The sequence below is a fragment of the Rhinatrema bivittatum genome, chromosome 11, assembly GCF_901001135.1.
Source record: "Rhinatrema bivittatum chromosome 11, aRhiBiv1.1, whole genome shotgun sequence".
NCBI classification, from domain to species: Eukaryota; Metazoa; Chordata; class Amphibia; order Gymnophiona; family Rhinatrematidae; genus Rhinatrema; species Rhinatrema bivittatum.
Genome location: NC_042625.1, coordinates 41,024,486 through 41,046,521, shown reverse-complemented (window position 1 = coordinate 41,046,521; position 22,036 = coordinate 41,024,486). Strand labels below are relative to the sequence as shown.

Genomic DNA, 22,036 nt, shown 5'->3' with positions numbered 1-22,036 from the left:
GAATTTTGAGATCAGTGGGTGTTCAGAAATCAGGGATCTCTGAGGCAGCAATGGCACAGATATGTACCCTGATTGATACTGTTCAAGACCCATCTTGGCTAGATGATGCAGGCATAACAATAGCTGCCTTAATGCACTGGTAAAGGGGCTGATCAAATGTTCCCTGCCCCATGCTGTATATCAGCATCATTTTAACACAATTCTTTGTAGACGGCTTCCAGGCTGATAATACATCCTCAGAATTGGTAGGGAGGCCCAAGTGTGCTATAGCTGTACGTTCAACATCCATGCAGTGAGGCTGAGGGAAGACTGGTGTGGGTATAAAGAGGGAGCCCTCTTTTTGGGTTAGGAGGGTCAAGTCACAACCCAGTTTCTGCAGAGAGCGGATTGAAAATTATACAAGATACGCATAACCTGGTTGTTTCGGCCATGTCGGAGCTATCAAGATCATCTTGGTATTGTCCTGCATGCTTTTCTGAATTGTTTTGGAGAGAAATGGAATTGGGGGAAATGCATAGAGAAGGCACTTGCTTTATGAAATTAAGGTGGCATCTGGTGCTTCCCTGTATAGACAGGGATGAATGGATCAGAAACTCTTCATCTTTTTGTTGCTTTCTGTCGCAAAGAAATTGATCCATGATCAATCTCATCGTCTGAAGAGACTGTCTGCAACATGGCCTATTTGTGTGAGCAAAAAACCTCCGCTTACTCTGCCTGTTTCCATTTTCTCTATGCCTGGAAGTATGCTGCTTGCAATGTGCCCAACTTCAAAGTTGAAGGCTTCTTGGCACAGGTTCCAAGAGCCTGTTCCCCGTTTGCTTACATAGAACATGGCTACTTGGTTTTCCGTATGAATCATTATGCATTTCCTTTGAAGCAAATGTTGAAATGCAATGGCATGTAGCGCATTGCTCTCAACTCCAGAAGGCTGATTTGACACCTTTTTCTGAAAGTCCAGAAATTCTACGTTTTGAACTGAAAATGCCCCATCCGTGAAGCGAGGCATCTGTGGGTACGATCACCTAGTGGAGGAGTGGCTGAAGAGGGGCCTCAGTCTCCAGCATACATGGCCTAGCCACCATTGAGTGTTCAATTTCATCTGGTCAGTCAACTGAATCCGGGACATCAGGGATTGAAGAAATTGATACCATTGAGTCCATAAACCCCACTGAAGGAGTCTTGTGTAATCTAGTGAAAGGGACTACATGTATCACTGCCACTATGTGGCAGAGGAGCTTCAATATGTGGTGCACTGTCATGGAGTCTCTGTGATGGAACTGCATCACCAAGGCATGAATGGCCCTAGCTTGAACAGTCTCTATATGGGCTCTTATGAACTGCAGAGCTTAAACCAGTTGTAGATTTGACTTTTCGTAGTTTTAGGAAGCCCAGTTGCTCTAGACATGTGATGGTTGCTTCTGAGTCTGACCATAGAGTTCCTTGGAGGGGACTGTGATTAACCAGTCGTCCAAGTATGGGAATATGCGTATTCCCAATCATACTAAGTGTGCCACCTCCAAAGCTAGGCATTTCGTGAAGACTCTCGAGTCAGACGAGAGTCCAAATGGGAGGACATTGTACTAATGGTGATTCTCCCCTACCCTGAAGCAGAGGTATCACCAACAAGATGGATGTATGGAGATGTGTGCATATGGATCCTTGAGGCCTAGAGCGCACATCCAGTGGCAAGGTTGGATGAATGGCAATATTGTTCCCAGATAAGTCATCTTGAATTTTCTCACCAGAGATGTTTGTTGAATGCCCTGAGATCTAAGATAGATCTGAGGCCTCCCGATTTTTTGGGATTGAGGAAGTATTTAGAACACCACCCTTGATTGTACTGGGGAGCAATAAACTCAGGCAGTTTTCTGTTGAAGCAAGCACTCGACTTCCTGGGACAGGATAGTTTCCTGGGCATGACCTATTGAAAAGGACTGTAGGCTTGGGCGACTGAGAAAGTTCAGGTGGTAACCTTGTTGAACTATAATCAATACCCACTGCCTGGTGGTTATCTTGCTCCATGCTTGTAATACAATTGGATCCTTCCCACTACCGGCATGCTGTGCTGTGACAATATCATCCTTACCAATCTTGCTGGGGTTTAGGCGCCGAATGGGTTTGTGATTTTTGCTGGTCTCTTTGGCAACCTCGAGTTTATAAAGTTGGTTTTGCCATCCAGGCGGCTGATACGGCTATCAATATTGTTGATACGGTCGGTAAGACCTACTTGGGTAAAAAGGTCTTTTGTACTGGGGGTATTATTTCGATGTAGTCTATGACAGGGATCGGACTGCGACATTTTGCTCTTATTTGTGATACAGTTTCTCCCCAAATAGGCTGTCCGCTAAACAAGGGAAGTCCGTCAATTTCTTGTGGACATCTTCCCTGATGCTACTTGCCCTCAGCCACACTATTCACCTCGATTCTACTGCGGCTGCTGATGTCTTAGATATGGTGTCAAATCCCTCGTAAACTAATTTTAAGAGATGAAGACGTTCTTGGAGATCATGGAGTGGTTGCAGTGTAATCTGTTGTCCGTCCTCTGATCTGATATATGGCATGAGGTCATGCATGCATTCATACACATAATGCACCATATAGAATTGATGCTGCTGAACTCTGGAGGTGAGCACTGCACTCTGGAAAACTCTTTCCAAAATTGTCCAGGGGTTTATGGTCTTTCCCTGGAGGCATACTGAAGTACAGCCTAGTTTCCTTAGCTTTCACATTGCGGATTCTACCACTATAGAATTATGTGGAAACTGGACTACAGTGTATGTCAGTCTTCTTTACGTTAAACTTCAGATCCTCTTTGCGTGGAATCGTCAGTCCCAAGAAGGGGGATTTCCACGACATCATGAGGGTTATCTAGTACTGAATGCGATGGTAGCAAAGATAATTCTGATGGCATCTCTAGTATTTTTAGTATCCCCATCACCTCTGCTCAGGGATCGGGGGCCTTCCTTACCTCCATCTTGAGAGGTGCCTATCTTTTCCATGAAATGGGAGTATGTCAAATCCTCCAGTGGAAAGGAATGGTCCCAGTGGCTCATCTGGTTAATCAGATGGTATTTCTGTGAAACTACCGGGGAATCCCCTGGAGAAGGGAAGACCGGGCTCTCTGATCTCTGTACTGGCGATGCGCCCCTTTAAAGAACAGTTAATGGTGAGCGTTCCTCTGTGACCTCCTCTGAAGGAAGATGGAGGCAGTGGCAATGCTCCTGGCATTACCGCTTCTGTAATAGCCGTTTTGATGGGATATGCCAGTGAAAAAAAAGCACTGTGGTGGCATCTGCGGAAATAGAGAGGAGAAGAAATTGTATTCAATATAGGAAAATTAGTTCTTACCTGTTAATTTTCGTTCCTGTAGTACCACGGATCAGTCCAGACCGTGGGTTGAGCCTCCTGTCAGGCAGATGGAGACAGACCAAAACTGAAAGGGTATCCTATATCAGGACAGAGCCTACCCTGCAGCCCTTCAGTATAACCATTGTCAAAGCATAAAAGAACAAAGAAAATCCCCGAAGAGGAAGATCAAGCAAGTAACCACAAAACTCAACTGAGTAACAATTACAACCATTGAAGGAACTCTGAATAAGAACGCTCTTGCATAGTCTTTGTCATCAACACAAATGCTTCCGGTATCCTGAAGATAGAGATATAGAACTGGCATCCAGAAACCTGTAGGAAAAGCTTCGAGTGGACAACATGAAAGAAACAGGGAAGGGCTTCTGGACTGATCCGTGGTACTACAGGAACGAAAATTAACAGATAAGAACTAATTTTCCTTTCCCTGTACGTACCCGGATCAGTCCAGACCGTGGGATGTACCAAAGCTTCCCTAAATCGGGTGGGACCGAGACAGCACCTGCCAACCAAAGGAACCAAAAACCGGTGGTTGCACATCCAGACGGTAGTGTCGAGCAAAAGTATGCAGGGACGTCCAAGTAGCGGCCCTGCAGATTTCTTGTGGAGAAACAGATTGACTCTCCGCCCAGGAAGTAGCTTGAGAACGCAACAAATGAGCCTTTAGGCCCTCAGGAATCACCCGGCCCTGGCAAAGATAGGCCTAGGAAATCACCTCCTTCAACCACTGAGCAATAGTAGTCTTAGAAGCCTGCTTGCCCCTATTTGGAACACTCCAGATGACAAGAGATGATCGGAAACCCGAAATTCATTGGTAACCTGGAGATACCTTAGTAACACGCGTTTCACATCAAGCCGGCGAAGATCGCCGCCAGCAGAACCCGCAACATCCTCCAGAGAGAACACGGGGAGCTCCACCGACTGGTTGACATGAAAAGTGAAAACCTTTGGCAAGAAGAAAGGTACCGTCTTGAGGGAGACTCCTGAATCAGAAAAACGCAGAAAAGGCTCCCGACAGGACAGCCCTTCAATCTCTGAAACCCGCCAAGTGGAACAGATAGAAACTAGGAAGACCACCTTAAGCATTAGATCTTTCATCGTAGCCCGACAAATGGGCTCAAATGGAGCCGTACAGAGAGCCCGAAGGACGAGATTAAGACTCCAAGACGGACAAGTGGAGCGGACGGGCGGCCACAAGTGCTTGACGCCATTCAAGAAACGCACAACGTCTGGGTGAAACGCCAAGGAATGACCTCCTACGCTACAGAGGAGAGAGCCGAGAGCAGACACTTACACACACAACGAACTGAAGGAGAGACCCTTGGAGAGACCCTTCTGAAGAAAGGAAAGCACCAACGAAATCGAAGCAGAGCGTGCTGAAACACCCGATTCCGCACAGGCGGCCTAAAAAACTTTCCAAACGCGTACATAAGCCAAAGAAGTAGACGACTTACGAGCTCGCAGGAGAGTGGAAATAACTTCCTCCTTATAGCCTTTATGTCTCAGGCGTCTCCGTTCAAAAGCCAGGCTGCTAGACAAAAGCGATCTGCCTGGTTGAAAAACACGGGCCCCTGTCAAAGCAGACGAGGAAGATGGCCGAGACGAAGAGGCCCATCTGTTGTCAGGTTGACGAGATCCACGAACCACAGCCTGTGAGGCCATTCGGGTACCACCAGAATAACTGACCCCTTGTGGAGTTCTATTCTCCTGAGAACTTTTCCCACCAGAGGCCACGGAGGAAACACGTAGAGAAGGACGTCTGTGGGCCAGGGGAGAGCTAGAGCATCCACTCCCTCCGAAGAGTGTTCCCTCCAGCGGCTGAAGAACCTGTTGGCCTTGGCGTTGCCCAAGGTTGTCATGAGGTCCATGTGAGGGGAACCCCACATTATCCGAAGCAGAAAGCCTATGAGGGAGTCAGTTGGACCGTTAGATGATGAAGGGGTTAAAGGGGCACTTGAAGATAAGGCCATCGTGGAAAGATTAAATGATTTCTTTTCTTCGGTGTTTACTGAAGAGGATGTTGGGGAGGTACCCGTACTGGAGAAGGTTTTCACAGGTAATGATTCAGATGGACTGAACCAAATCACGGTGAACCTAGAAGATGTGGTAGACCTGATTGATAAACTGAAGAGTAGTAAATCACCTGGACCGGATGGTATACACCCCAGAGTTCTGAAGGAACTAAAAAATGAAATTTCAGACCTATTAGTAAAAATTTGAAATCTATCATTAAAATCATCCATTGTACCTGAAGACTGGAGGATAGCTAATGTAACCCCTATATTTAAAAAGGGCTCCAGGGGAGATCTGGGAAATTACAGACCGGCTAACCTGATTTCAGTGCCAGGAAAAATAGTGGAAAGTGTTCTAAACATCAAAATCACAGAACATATAGAAAGACATGGTTTAATGGAACAAAGTCAGCATGGCTTTAATCAAGGCAAGTCTTGCCTCACAAATCTGCTTCACTTTTTTGAAGGAGTTAATAAACATGTGGATAAAGGTGAACCGGTAGATGTAGTGTACTTGGATTTTCAGAAGGCATTTGACAAAATTCCTCATGAGAGGCTTCTAGGAAAAGTAAAAAGTCATGGGATAGGTGGCGATGTCCTTTCGTGGATTGCAAACTGGCTAAAAGACAAGAACCAGAGAGTAGGATTAAATAGACAATTTTCTCAGTGGAAGGGAGTGGGCAGGGGAGTGCCTCAGGAACCCTTACTTTTCAATATATTTATAAATGATCTGGAAAGAAATACGACGAGTGAGGTAATCAAATTTGCAGATACAAAATTGTTCAGAGTAGTTAAATCACAAGCAGATTGTGATAAATTACAGGAAGACCTTGTGAGGCTGGAAAATTGGGCATCTAAATGGCAGATGAAATTTTATGTGGACAAGTGCAAGGTGATGCATATAGGGAAAAATAACCCATGCTATAGTTACACAATGTTAGGTTCCATATTAGGTGCTACTACCCAAGAAAGAGATCTAGGCGTCGTAGTGGATAACACATTGAAATCATTGGTTCAGTGTGCTGCGGCAGTCAAAAAAGCAAACAGAATGTTGGGAATTATTAGAAAGGGAATGGTGAATAAAACGGAAAATGTCATAATGCCTCTGTATCGCTCCATGGTGAGACCGCACCTTGAATATTGTGTACAATTTTGGTCACCACATCTCAAAAAAGATATAACTGCGATGGAGAAGGTACAGAGAAGGGCTACCAAAATGATAAAGGGAAGGAAACAGCTCCCCTATGAGGAAAGGCTAAAGAGGTTAGGACTTTTCAGCTTGGAGAAGAGACGGCTGAGGGGAGATATGATAGAGGTGTTTAAAATCATGAGAGGTCTAGAACGGGTAGATGTCAATCGTTTTTTTACTCTTTCAGATAATAGAAAGACTAGGGGGCACTCCATGAAGTTAGCATGGGGCACATTTAAAACTAATCGGAGAAAGTTCTTTTTCACTCAACGCACAATTAAACTCTGGAATTTGTTGCCAGAGGACATGGTTAGTGCAGTTAGTATAGCTGTGTTTAAAAAAGGATTGGATAAGTTCTTGGAGGAGAAGTCCATTACTTGCTATTAAGTTGACTTAGAAAATAGCCACTGCTATTATTAGCAACGGTAACATGGAATAGCCTTAGTTTTTGGGTTCTTGCCAGGTTCTTATGGCCTGGATTGGCCACTGTTGGAAACAGGATGCTGGGCTTGATGGACCCTTGGTCTGACCCAGTATGGCATGTTCTTATGCTCAACTCCATGGCTTCGTCAGAGAGTTCCCACTCTCCGGGATCGAGACCCTGGCGACTGAGAAAATCGGCTTGCAATTCTCCTTGCCCGATATGTGGGAGGCTGCCAGTCAATCCAGATGATGCTCGGCCCAGGCAAAGAGCCAGCTGGCTTCCAGAGCCACCAGGCGAATCCGAGTGCCCCCCTGCCGGTTGATATAAGCTACCGTGGTGGAGTTGTCGGAGAAAACCATCACCGCCTTGCCACGGATCAGGGGCAAAAACACTTGTAGAGCCAGACACACAGCCCAGGCCTCCAGCCGATTGATGTGCCAGCGGGACTGAACTGGGGACCAGACTCCCTGCGTGGTCTGAGACTGGCAGACTGCTCCCCAGCCGGAGAGACTGGCATCCGTGGTGACTAGCATCCACTGTGGAGTCTGAAGAGGCATTCCTCGCAGAAGATAAGGGAGCGAAAGCCACCACTGCAAGTCGGCGATGGTCGAGGCCGAAAGCGGGAGACCCGTGTGAAACTGTGCCGACACTGGCTGCCAGCAGGATAGCAAAGCTCTCTGTAATGGTCGCATATGCGCAAACGCCCAGGGGACTAGGTCGATGGTGGACACCATAGACAACAGGACCTGGTGGTAGTCTCACGCCATCGGGAGTGGGAGAAGATTGCACACCTGGTCGATAAGCTTGAGAGCTTGAGTGCGAGGTAGGGACACCTTGCCGATCCGAGTGTTGAAGCATGCCCCCAGAAATTCCAACACCTGGGAAGGCTGAAGATTGCTTTTGAGAAAGTTGACTATTCACCTGAGCGAGGTGAGGAGAGCTAGGACCCAATCGACAGCCTGCCGGCAGCGAGTCTCCAACTTGGCCCGCATGAGCCAGTCATCCAGATACGGATGGACCAAGACTCCTTCTCGGTGGAGAGCAGCCGCCACCACCACCACCACCACCACGACCTTGGTGAAGGTGTGCGGCGTGGTGGCCAGTCCGAAAGGCAATGCTCGAAACTGAAAATGTATTTTATTTAGTGTTTTTCTATATACCAATAATAGTTTGGAACATCTAATCGGTTTACAACGAACAGCGATTCAGCAACAGGCTTTACATATAACTTAGCGAACACAATTCAGAAACAGGCTATAATTAAAGCTTGGAAGTCCATGTAGCTAATATGAGAATAAATACCATGTATAACATCCTGGTTCAGGATGTGAAAACGAAGATACTTCTGGTGGTCGCGACAAATCGTAATGCGTAAGTAAGCCTCTGTCAGATCTAGAGAGGCAAGGTATTCGCCGGGATGAACCGCCGCGATGATCGCTCTTAGGGTCTCTCCATGCGAAGGTGCGGCACCTTGAGGGCCCTGTTGACCCTCTTGAGGTCCAAGATCGGACGAAAGGTACCCTCTTTTCTTTGGCACTATGCAGTAAATGGAATACTGACCTGCGCCAAGTTCCTCCTCCGGAACTGGGACAATGGCGCACAGTCTCCGTAACCTGGTAAGCGTTTGGTCCACCGCATCCCGCTTCAGATGGCCGCAAGGAGAGACTATGAAGAGGTCCGGAAGATCGAGAAAATTCTAAAGCATACCCATCTTGGATGATCGCGAGAACCCACTGGTCCGACGTGATTTTGACCCATTCCTTGAAAAACAGGGAGAGATGACCACCTAGGTTGGGAACCGAGGAATGGGTGGACCGAACTTCATTGGGAAGCGGGCTTTGGGGTGGTACGCTGGGAGGCCCCTTCTCGGAAGGGCCTGCGACCTCGAAAGGGCTGGGCCCAAGATTGAAACCAGGAAGAATAACCTCTAGAGGAGCCACCGCGCCCTCGAGAAGTATATCTACGTTGACCCCAGAACCGTGAACAGGAGGGCACAAACGCCAGAGACTGTTTCGGTCGGTTCTCAGGCAGCTTATGGACCTTGTTTTCCCCCAATGAATTAATAAGCTGCTCAAGGTCCTCTCCGAAGAGCAACTTACCCTTAAAAGGCAGCGTGCCCAACCGCGCCTTGGACGACAGGTCCCACTGACCAATTGCACAACCAGAGGAGCCTTCTGGCGGATACCACCGAGGCCATTGCTTTTCCCTGGACGCGAAGGAGGTCGTACAGTGCATCTGCCCCATATGCAATGGCCCCTTCCAATCGTTCAGCCTGCTCCGCCTCTGCAGACGGGAGGTCCTGGGTGCCGAGCAATTGTTGAACCCAACTGAGGTTTGCTTGCTGCATGAGACTGCTGCAGATAGTCGCCCGCACCCCCAAGGCCAGAACCTCGAAGATACACTTAAGGTGGAATTCGAGCTTGCGATCCTGCACATCCTACAAGGCCGCCGCACCCACCACGGGGATAGTGGTGTGCTTTGTAACTGCCGTGACGGAAGAATTTACTGTGGGAATTCTCAGCATGTCCAGGCAGTCTTCCGGGAGGGGATAAAGCTTGTCCATAGCCCTCCCGACATGGAGCCCCGCTTCGGGAGCCTCCCATTCCCGAAGCAACAGCAATTTGTGCATGGGGTGAAAGGGAAAAGCAGACGCCGGAGCCCTGAGTCCCGCCAGGACTGAGTCCATGTGCTTTGGCAGCCCTGCAGTCAGAGTATCCGCCAGGGGCCCCTCAATCCCTAGCTCCTGAAGAACAAAGGGAATGAGGGGTTCCAATTCCTCCCTTAGGAACATACAGAGAACTCTGGGCTCATCCCCTTCCAGGGGTGGGAGCGTCCCCGCCAAGTCCAGGTTTTGGTCCGGATCCTGAGAGACCAGGTGAGACGGAGGATCAGGTAAAGGAGGGGCCCCTGGAACCACCTGCACCCAGAATGACCCCTGTGCCTCCTGAGCAGGCGGAGGGGGTGGAGTTTGGGCGGTAGGTGACCTGAGGGAGAGTCCTCCTGCAAGCTGGCCAGGTAGGATTTGTGCGTAAGAAGCACAAATTCTGAAGAAATACAGGGCCTAGCCTTGCCGAGGGCGGGAGACTCCATAAAAAAGGACTCCCCAGCGCCGGGCAGCCCTGAATCAGGAGCTGCAGAAACTCCCAAAATGGCCACCTATTCCTGCAATCTGCCGACCCGGGAACGGCCTGGCCATGCAACTGGAAACGCGACCTTGGGTTTGTTTCGTCGGCGCTGCCAAGGAGGGGCCCTCCTCACCCGATAAGCAAGAAGAGCAGAGACCCTCACTCGAAATACACGTTGAGGGCTCACCACAAGCGAGGCAGCATTGAGATCGCGGCATGTCTCAATGAAGAGGAACCGCAATCTGCCTACAAAAAAAACAGCTGACTGCACAAACTTTGCTGCCGGGAGGAGTGGAGGCAGACGAATGAACCCTGCACGCTCTTCCGTTCTAAATACCTTGGCTGCCGGAAAAAGTAAGTGAAAACAGTCCGGCTTGTGGCTTTTTAAATTTTTTGGGGGGGGGGTTTTCTAGGAACAGAGAGAGAAAGCCTCCCTAAGAAAATGCTTGGGGAGAAAAGCCCCTATAGGAAAAGCAGCCAGGTAAGGGGGAAGTGACTGGACCACCAGTTTCACCCCACTTAGGATCACCGGGAAAACAGGGCTTAGACTAAGTCAGGGGTCGGGAACCTTTTTGGCTGAGAGAGCCATGAACGCCACATATTTTAAAATGTAATTCCATGAGAGCCATACAAGACCTACCAAATTAATTTACTACAACCCCCCACCCTCCTGAACACCCCCCCCAAAGACCTGCCAAAAGTCCCTGGTGGTCCAGCGGGGGTCCAGGGCTCTCAGACAAATCTTTAATAAAAAAGTAAAAATCTAACAAAACTCCCCACCCTCCTGACACCCCCCAAGACCTCCAAAATTAATTTACTACAATCCCCCACCCTCCTAACACCCCCCCCCCCCCCCCCAAGACCTGCAAAAAGTCCCTGGTGGTCCAGCAGGGGTCCAGGAGCGGTCCGGGAGCGATCTCCTGGACTTGGGCTGTCGGCTGCCAGTAGTCAAAATGGCGCCGACGGCCCTTTGCCCTCACTATGTCACTGGGGTCGACCAATGGCAGTGGTAGCCCCTGTGACATAGTGAGGGCAAAAGGCCGTCGACGCCATTTTGATTACTGGCAGCCGATGGCCTTTTGCCCTCACTATGTCACAGGGGCTACCGCAGCCATTGGTCGACCCCAGTGACATAGTGAGGGCAAAGGGCCGTCGGCGCCATTTTGACTACTGGCAGCCGACAGCCCAAGTCCAGGAGATCGCTCCCGGACCGCTCCTGGACCCCCGCTGGACCACCAGGGACTTTTTGCAAGTCTTGGGGGGGGTTAGGAGAGTGGGGGGTTGTAGTAAATTAATTTTGGAGGTCTTGGGGGGCATCAGGAGGGTGGGGGGTTTTGTTAAGATTTTTACTTTTTTATTAAAGATTTGTCTGCGAGCCAGATACAGCCATCAAAAGAGCCACATCTGGCTCGCAAGCCATAGGTTCCCGACCCCTGGACTAAGTCAAACACAAACTGCCAAGCCCCCCTAAGCCCCGCAAGAGCCAGGAGACAGGACTGTCTCCTGATCGGAAAAAACAGAGCCCAAAAGGTAGTGGGGTTTTTTTTTTACTCAAAATAAAGAGGTACTTGCTTGATCCTTAAGAGGGAAGAAACCCAACAGGGAAAGGGCTAAGTAGCCAAGATCAGAGAACCGCAGGGTGAGCTGATCCATCTGCTGGAGACAGACAAATACTGAAGGGCTGCAGGGTAGGCTCTGTCCTGATATAGGATATCCTTTCAGTTTTGGTCTGTCTCCATCTGCTGGACAGGAGGCGCAACCTACGGTCTGGACTGATCCAGGTACGTACAGGGAACTATAATTTGCTCCACTGCTTGTTGTGATCATAGACTTGGGGGACAGTGGTGAGATGTACTTCTCTGGTACTAATACCTGTTCCTGGACTGCTACAATTCTGATACCCAATGATAGAAGGGAACACACTGGCAGATGCATGGTCTTTATCTTTGCCTGCATTATCTATTGCCGGTTTCTTATCCTTTTTCAGTTTCTCTGGGCTGTATGCTTTGATGTAGTGCGGCTCTTGTGCTGTATGTGCCATTTGAGTTAAAATGAGTGCATCGTGCACGATAATGTGTTGTGCAAAGTGGTTCCTTTTGCTCTGTGCATTAGGTGCAGTGCACCAGACATGGAATGCAACCGCTTTTGTTTCAGCACGGATCCATGTTTAGCCGACACTTTAGGCGTTGATGATATCTTAAACACATGTAGCCCCCCCATGGAGACTGGTCAGCTCTCTGGGTTCTTCAATTCTTCTCTCTGTTCGGGTGAGGAATGGAAGGATCTCCTACCTTTGCAGCCTGTATCCATACAAATACTATCTGAAGACGAAGCAGAGAAGAATCCTACAGGTGACAAAAAAAAAAAAGTGCCTTCCATCCAGAGGCGTGCTATTTTTTCAGCCCTTTGCCTCTGGGCCCTAGACTATATTCTGCCAGTCACGGCAGTTCACTTGGTCAAGGGTCAAGGGTCTGGAACTAAGCACAAACAACAATAATTACAGCTGTCCGTCACCAACAATGTGGCCACAAGAGTAGTATTTGAAGCCAGAGATATTCTTCTGTGCCATGGTTATACTGAGAAGTGCTGTTTTGGGGTTACTTACATGATTTAAGAATCAAAAAATCTCAGGAGAGAGTGTTCGCTGTCCATGCAGTGTGGGGACAAAAAAACAGACTAAGCAGACTTCTGGAAGCCGATTCACAAGGGAAGAACCACGCATGCTCAGTAGAACTAAAAGCTCTACAAACTTTGAGAAACAGCTCTGCCTAATGATGTCACTTATGCAGCATGGCTAATTCATACTGCTATTGAGAAATTACTCTTTACCTGATAATTTTCTCTAGTGAAGACAGGTTAATCCATGACCAGTGGGTTATGCACCTCTACCAGTAGAGAGAGAGAGAGAGAGAGATATATATATATATCTACCCCTGCTCTGACATCAGCCCACCAGTATTCTCTGCAAAAGCCAACTGTGGTTAAACTAACAATATTTGATTTCTTTTTATACTCTATTTTCTATTCTATTTTTATACTCTATTTTCAAGATTTTTACACATTTCCAGTCATAAATACTGACATTAAAGAAATATATGACAACCAGATATATAGGCAAAGATATGTTTCATTAAAAAAAAATTTAAAACAAAATATGTTGTCAAGTAAGACCACAAACTAAAGGAAAGAAAAATAAAAGAAAAAGCTCTACAATAATTACACCAATGGAAATAACTAAGGGGGTACAATCGAGGGTCTTTCCCTATTTTGCAAGAAACCTAACCGGTCAGGATCAAAGAAAATATACTTAAAAGTACAGAGTTTAACAAAACACAAGGAACTTGGAGAAGAAATAATGCTCGTCTTTTTAACAAAAAGACTTTCCATCTCAATTGAGTCACTCTATTGACATCAGGAAATATAGCAAGTTGTTGGCCTAAAAAACATTTATCAGCAGCACAGAAAAACATTTTCATAGTCCATATTTTATCAAGATCAAGGGCAAATACAACAAGTAGCAAAACCAGAAATTTAAATCTGAGAATCCTGTAACATAGCTGTCAAATTATCTAAAGGATTAGGTTGTGAAGGAGGACTAGGTAAGGGTACCTGCCTAGAAGATAAACAGAAAGTTTTACTAATAGGTGGAATTGAAGAGTGAGGAACTTTAAGGACCTCAATTATAAAACTTCCTGTGCAACTCAAGAGCAACAGCAAGATTTAGGAACATTTAACAATCTCCTAGAATTATTCTCCAATATATCTAACCTACGTTGTCAGGCTTCCTGACCCATAATCAAAGTCACATCACTTTTACCTAATGACTCACATTTTTGCTCCAAAAGAGAAATTCACTGCGTATTTCCCTTTATAACTTGGTCTTACCCAGAAGTCTGATTTTGAATTTGACCAACAACTGCTATAACATTATCAAATCTAGACCCTTAACGATTGTTCCAATCCCTTAATGGCAGTCCAAAATGACTCCATAGTTATCTGCACTGGTCTCCCAGAGATACTGGCAGAAGACTGAGTTGCCAGAAATAGGGGATCCCAAAAAAATCATTGGAACTTCTCTGTACCTGGTCCAGTGCAACTATATCTTCCTTGATATAACAGGTCATCGTTGCCTTAGTGGTCCCTTCACCCTTGTGAACCCCTCTGATTTTCTGAAGGAGTTCATGACTGAGATATCGCCAAAGATGTCTTGACATCCAAGGCTTGAAGGCTTCCACAATCCTCCTTATCTGCACCTGGTCTGCACGAAGGCAAGGAGATTGTCCAAGATGGAAATCAGAAACTACTTTGGAAAGCAGGATGGCATCGTCTGCAGCTGAACCATGTCTTCCGTAATCAAAATTAAGGTCTATCTCTGCAAAAGAACTTATAATTCCAAAATCTAAATAGAAGAAATAGCGACCAGAAAGATAGTCTTTAGGGTAAACAATTTCCATCTCTAATGCCCTGGGTAAAATAGCGAAGTTAAAATGAATTTTCTATAGAACACATTTTCTATAGAACACATTTTAGCATATTTTAACTACTATGCTTGCTACATATACAGTAATTAGCTTACATGAGAACTTTAGCACAGTAGTTTTAAAAAAGTGCACTGTTTTGGTTTTTTTTAGCGCTGGCTTTATTGCATTGGCCCAGAACACCATTATATATTCTTAATGCATGCAAGTATTGGATATGTTTCAACAGAAAACAATAGGGCCTGAACTCCTTTAAGAAATGCTCTAACTTATCCCCACCTTTTTGTAATAGTCTATATAGCTAATTTCAGAGCCATCTGCTTTCTTGAAGGTGAATTTTGGATTTGTATCCCAGTCTATATCATCAACCCTGTATGTTTTGTTGTTGTACCTAAGGGATTTAACAAGAGAAAATAAAAATGTCTTATTAACAAAAAGCAACTTATGTACAATACACACCTGGTCGTTAAATTTCAATTTATTTTAGGGATGTCAAAATTATACACAAGGATACATGTGATCGGAACCCAGACATTCAACAAGGCTAAAATACTATGACATCCTTTGAAAATTTTCTAAGAAGTTCTTTTGCTTTGTATATTCGTTCGCCTTCTATATATATATTTTCTCTGAATTCTTTTTAAATCAGTTTCATCTTTCATGTAGAAAAAAAGAAAGGCAACACTGCCTTTGACTTTTAAAAAGTAAAGTAATCTTTAAAAAACAGGGAGCTCTAGTGACTGTTTTGGTCCTAGACCAGGGATGGCAAACTCCAGTCCTCGAGTGCCACAAACAGGCCAGGTTTTCAGGATATCTACATATGCATGTACTAGCAAATCTCTCGCATGCATATGTCATTGTAGATATCCTGAAAACCTGGCCTGTTTGTGGCACTCAAGGACTGGAATTCACCATCCCTGTCCTAGACAAAATTGGATTCTTCCAAGTTGTAATAACGTATTGGACTAACATAAGAAATATCCAAAGATGAGGATGTATATTTGTTTTCAAAATCATAGAACCTGTCTTCCCATTCTTAAACATTAAAAAACAGTTTTAATTATTACGCCACTGGTGATCACATCAAATTTGCATTACACAGTTGCTCACCTGTGAAATGTGTTCTCCATCAAGACAAAATCAGCCACACAAGTGGGATACATCATCAGATGGCACCAAGATAGTTAGCTCTCAGTTCCAAAAGACTGAAAAGGTCTGTCTGAGAATGTGTAAGGGCTTTCACACTGCTGTGCAAGTTTCATCAGTCTTTATAACAAGCTAATATTCAACTCTACAGGGGAGGAGGGTGTGACTGTGTGGTTGATTTGTCCTATGGATAACACTTGTCACAGGTTTTTGCTTTCTCTGTGGACACGCAGGACAAGTATCAGCCACACAAGAGAAGACTCCCAAGCTAAGGGTTGCATAAAAATTATTATACACACACTTTACAGTAGAGCATACAACCCCTATAAGGCCAGAGGCTGTAGACACAAAACATTTTCTAGACAAAAATGAGCAGTAAAGGTATGGATGGAACACTAAATGGATCCCTTTAAAGCCAGAGCAAAGCTGTGCTAAGGAATCTGCTGTAGCTCTGACTTGATGGGCTTTTACTTTACCTTGGCGATTGAGTCCGATGGATTATACTAGTAGGAGAAGCAATCATCCATCCAAGTTGAAAGAGTTCTTTTTGTAGCCAAAGAACCCTGATTTACTGGGTTGAAAATAAAGTTAAAGACTTTCTGAGCAGTTTGTTCTTTGCAAATTTAACAAAGCTCTTCTACAGTCCAATATATGACTAGCATAAGAACATAAGAACATAAGAAAATGCCATACTGGGTCAGACCAAGGGTCCATCAAGCCCAGCATCCTGTTTCCAACAGTGGCCAATCCAGGCCATAAGAACCTGGCAAGTACCCTTATTGGTATGTGATCTTTGAAAAAGTCCTGCAAGACAATGGACTGAGTCAAATGGAAATGAGAACTTTTGGATAAGTTTTCAAACTACTGTTATAGAAATTCTGACTATAGGGAGAGTACAATACCAAGGCTTGTAGTTTGCTTACTCTATGGGTAGATGTAACTGCTATTAAAACTTAAATTTACCAAAGAGAGGAACTTCATGTCTGCTTTGGTCAAAGGTTCAAATGGAAGTTTCATGAGTTGAGCCTGAACTACAAATCTAACCCATGGATATAACAGGACCTTTAATCTGAGGTTTAAGGCCTTTTCAAATCTGGCAACTGTAGGTTGATGAGAAATCCGTTTTCATAGTATGCTACCATAGCACTAAGATGAACTGTGTCATAGTTAGTCTTCAATATTGACTGATGAAGCAACATGAGAGCAGGTCATGTAAATGGGTCTTGTAAAGTAAAGTAGATTAGCAATAGTGAACCTTTTCCACTTTAAGTTATAAGATCTTCTCGTTGAGCATTTTCTAGATGCTAGGAGACCTTTGCCGATTTCAGAAAGCAACTAGAGAAAAGATACTAGTTTACTTTCAACATCCATGCAGTCAGAGCCAACAACTGAAGGCTGGGATAGCGCAGATTCCCCTCGCTTTGTGTGATCAGAGATGGGAATGTCTATAAATTTTACCAGATTTTGAACTAGGCGCTATAGTCATGGAAACCAAAATTGGCAAGGCCAAAAGGAAGATATCAAAATCATTTGACCCCTCTCTCAACTTCTGAAATATCTTGGTTTACGTGGATTGGGGGGGGGGAAATGTATTAACTGAACCGTTTTAATACTTCATGTAGTACCCCTTGGATAGGCAAATCATTTTAAATAAGCTAACAGACTTGGATCCGCAAAACTGAGAAAGCATCTGCTACCAGACTGTATTCTACTGGCATCCTGGAGCAGTACATAAGAACTTTGTTTTAAAATGTTGCAAAATTTTTATACTCCAAGTGCCCCATAGACAAAACTGTTCCTGGGCTACTTAACTGTCTAATGTCCATTCGGGTGACTATAACCAGTAATATTTTGTCTAGTGGTGTTCTCTCCCTGGGATAGTTTGAAAAAGCATTCTTGGAAAATTGCTTATTTCCAAATCTTTCAGGCTTCTTGACAAAAGACTGAAAGTGTCTGTCCCTCCCCATTTGTTGATATGGAATATAGCTACTTGATTTGTCTATTTAGATAAGACTACCTTATTCTTTAGACTCTGCAAGCACTGAATATGGTTCTCAATTCTAGATGGTTTGTATGAAGTAATTTTCCTTTTACCAATCTTGAGAACAGAGGTGATTGAAATGAGCATCCCAACCCTATTTGGAAACACCTTTCATTATTATTTCCTGAAAGTGAGGTTGATGAAAGAACTGAGTAGGATGGAATGGTTTAAATATCATTTCAGAAAATGGACAAGAGTGGCAGATATTTGCATATTGTGAGACAGCAATTGGAGATGCTGGTCCACTGGAATTTTAGATGCCATTAAGCTAGTGTTATGGCAAGGTATGTGAAAGAGGTGACAGATTGTTACTGCCATGTGCTCTAACATCTATATAAAAAAGCATGCTGTAACTTTTTTCAGAGAGTGATAGGATTTTGTTTATCAAGACTGTTGCTCCATGCAGAGGAAGAAAAGGTTTCCCTATGTTGTATTGAGATAGGCTCCTATAAAGTCTATCACATTACAGGATTTCATGTTTGAATATAAGTCAAGGGTGATAGATAGATAGATAGATCTATCTATATAGGACCCTTGACTTACGAACTCAATTGGTTCCAGAGGGTTGGTTGTAACTCAAGACCATGTTTTCCATAGGAAATAATGGAAATACCCATAATGCGTTCCAAACCTCCCAAAAGCACCCCTAACCTAAACATAACATGAAAGAATGTTGTAATGTTCCCAAAGATGAGATTTGTACAATGTTCTCTCAACCTAGCTTGATAGACTCTCTACCTGGTTAACATCAAGCTAGGTTGAGAGAACATTGTACAAATCTCATCTTTGGGTGGGTTTCCTCACTCTGAAGGACATCAAATTTTCACAAGGGTACACTGTTCTGTTCGAACGTCTCACTCTGAATGTCAAAGTGGCCCCTAACCCATATCTAAACCTCACCTCGAGTAACTAGGTGGGCCTCATATAGAGGTATAAATACCTACCTAGTAGGAGGGCATTATGACTAGGCTTGTGCTCTCTCTCTCTAAAATGCTTTTGTCAAAGTTGGTCATAACTCAAGACAGTCAACTTGGTCATAACCCAAGTTGCTCGTAAGTCAAGCCGGTCGTAACTCAAGAGCCCACTGTATTGCCTCATGAATAACTTGAGGCACAGCTATTCTAGAACTTACCATGGCTGATTGGAAAACATTTTTTGCCATGTTATCCATCCAGTAAGGCAAGGTCTTTTCCCAGTGTATTAGAATGAGTTTTAGATCTTTTTGCCTTTAAAACTGATCACTATAATTTGGTGGGGTTCGTTGGACCATATGATGGCCAGGACAAGACTGAACCTTGATTCCCAGTCTCTAAAAGCCTGGTTGTGTTGGTGTCTGCCATATCATTGTCTGAAAGTCTTAAAGTGTATTGGTACTGCTACAACTTGCTTCAGATGTTCAATAAACTTCAAACAAAACCAAAGAAATCTTTTCTAGATTCTTCTTCTTCACATGGAAGAAAGGAATCTTTTCAGCCACCTTTTGAACAAAAGTGGGATATTCCATATCCTAAGGAAAAGACCTACTCCTAGGAGGTTGTGGAGAGGGATCCAATAGAAGGCCAGTAATCTTTTTCATCCTAGTGGTATGATGGAACAATACAAGAAGATTCAAAGTTTTCCTGCAAATCAGAAGGTCCCTTTGACATCTTCTCCCTAGGTGAATCATGACACTTGGGCTGTGATAAGTTTCTCTAGCCTGAAAAGTTGGAATAGTGGACTAGCTTTCTATCTGAGGTGTCAATGACACTAAAACTGACTATACCAATTCCAAGGAAGGAGGTGGTTATATCAGTAAAACAATGTTTTCCAAAATGCATTCATATCTTAAGCATGAAATGTTGGTCAGCTCTAGGAAAAAGCAATGAAAAAAATTCAGGAACCAAAATCTGAGTCTTTGGTCTTGTTTCGATTTCCCTGCACAAAAAATGGATTTGCCATACCAAGGCATCCTCATAGATAGCAGCGCCATGGCTTTGCGAATGGCACCAATAAGTGTTTGGCACCGAACAGAGACTGCACTGATGGGTATCATCTCTGTACTGGTGAAGACAATTGGTGTAGCACATACATGCTTCAGTGCCAAGGCATTGGACCTTATATAAATTTCCCTTTTCACACCAAGGCTTTTCAGAGTCATGACTCCAAACAAAAGGATTGTGTCTTTTTAGATTTAGGCAGCACCTGGTGTGTAGAATGCTTCATTTTAACTGATGAGGTGGAAGCATGCAGAGATTTTAAACTAAGGGAATTTTATGCACTTTTATCATAAAAGGATAAATCTCAATTGGGCAGAATAGATGGCCCACTTTGATCATTATCTGTGGTCATATATATGATATAGGGTCCAATGCCTTGGCACTGAAGCATGTATGTGCCACACCAACTGTCTTCTATCTATATGGCTTGGGAATAACCTGCATAAGAAGCTTGCTGGGCTGACAGGATGGACCATTTGGTCTTTTTCTGCCATCAATACTATGTTACTATGGTACACTCTCAATTTCATGAAACTTCATGACGTATGTGCACAGACTGCATACTTAGGATATCATGTAAAGCAGTTCTAAACATCAAAATCACAGAACATATAGAAAGACATGGTTTAATGGAACAAAGTCAGCATGGCTTTACCCAGGGCAAGTCTTGCCTCACAAATCTGCTTCACTTTTTTGAAGGAGTTAATAAACTTGTGGATAAAGGTGAACCGGTAGATATAGTATACTTGGATTTTCAGAAGGCGTTTGACAAAGTTCCTCATGAGAGGCTTCTAGGAAAAGTAAAAAGTCATGGGATAGGTGGCGATGTCCTTTCGTGGATTGCAAACTGGCTAAAAGACAGGAAACAGAGAGTAGGATTAAATGGGCAATTTTCTCAGTGGAAGGGAGTGGGCAGTGGAGTGCCTCAGGGATCTGTATTGGGACCCTTACTTTTCAATATATTTATAAATGATCTGGAAAGAAATAAGACGAGTGTGATAATCAAATTTGCAGATGACACAAAATTGTTTAGAGTAGTTAAATCACAAGCAGATTGTGATAAATTGCAGGAAGACCTTGTGAGACTGGAAAATTGGACATCCAAATGGCAGATGAAATTTAATGTGGATAAGTGCAAGGTGATGCATATAGGGAAAAATAACCCATGCTATAATTACACAATGTTGGGGTCCATATTAGGTGCTACAACCCAAGAAAGAGATCTAGGCGTCATAGTGGATAACATATTGAAATCGTCGGTACAGTGTGCTGCGGCAGTCAAAAAAAGCAAACAGAATGTTGGGAATTATTAGAAAGGGAATGATGAATAAAACGGAAAATGTCATAATGCCTCTGTATCGCTCCATGGTGAGACCGCACCTTGAATACTGTGTACAATTCTGGTCGCCGCATCTCAAAAAAGATATAATTGCGATGGAGAAGATACAGAGAAGGGCTACCAAAATGATAAGGGGAATGAAACAACTCCCCTATGAGGAAAGACTAAAGAGGTTAGGACTTTTCAGGTTGGAGAAGAGACGACTGAGGGGAGATATGATAGAGGTATTTAAAATCATGAGAGTTCTAGAACGGGTAGATGTGAATCGGTTATTTACTCTTTCGGATAGTAGAAAGACTAGGGGGCACTCCATGAAGTTAGCATGGGGCACATTTAAAACTAATCGGAGAAAGTTCTTTTTTACTCAACGCACAATTAAACTCTGGAATTTGTTGCCAGAGGATGTCGTTAGTGCAGTTAGTATAGCTGTGTTTAAAAAAGGATTGGATAAGTTCTTGGAGGAGAAGTCCATTACCTGCTATTAAGTTCACTTAGAGAATAGCCACTGCCATTAGCAATGGTTACATGGAATAGACTTAGTTTTTGGGTACTTGCCAGGTTCTTATGGCCTGGATTGGCCACTGTTGGAAACAGGATGCTGGGCTTGATGGACCCTTGGTCTGACCCAGTATGGCATTTTCTTATGTTCTTAGTGGTCCCCAACCCTGTCCTGGGGACCCTCCAGCTAGTCGGGTTTTCAGGATATCCACAGTAAATATGCACGAGGGGAAGTTTGCATGCACTGCCTCCATAACATGCAAATTTTCTCTCATGCATATTCACTGTGGATATCCTGAAAACCCGACTAGCTGGAAGGTCCCCAGGATAGGGTTGGGGACCACTGCTTTACATGATATCCTAAGTATGCAGTCTGTGCACATACGTCATGAAGTTTCATGAAATTGAGAGAGTAAACAATAGTAACATAGTATTGACGGCA

The 22,036-nt window shown here is 44.4% G+C and overlaps 1 protein-coding gene across 1 annotated transcript in view; it reads right to left on the bottom strand.

Annotated features, from left to right (window-relative positions):
* The window catches only part of PIWIL1 (piwi like RNA-mediated gene silencing 1), a 245,590-nt gene that overhangs the window by 136,867 nt on the left and 86,687 nt on the right, over positions 1-22,036 (bottom strand). The window contains 1 exon segment of the mRNA XM_029571500.1: positions 14,874-14,985. Within this exon segment, the coding sequence (XP_029427360.1) occupies positions 14,874-14,985 (112 nt within the window).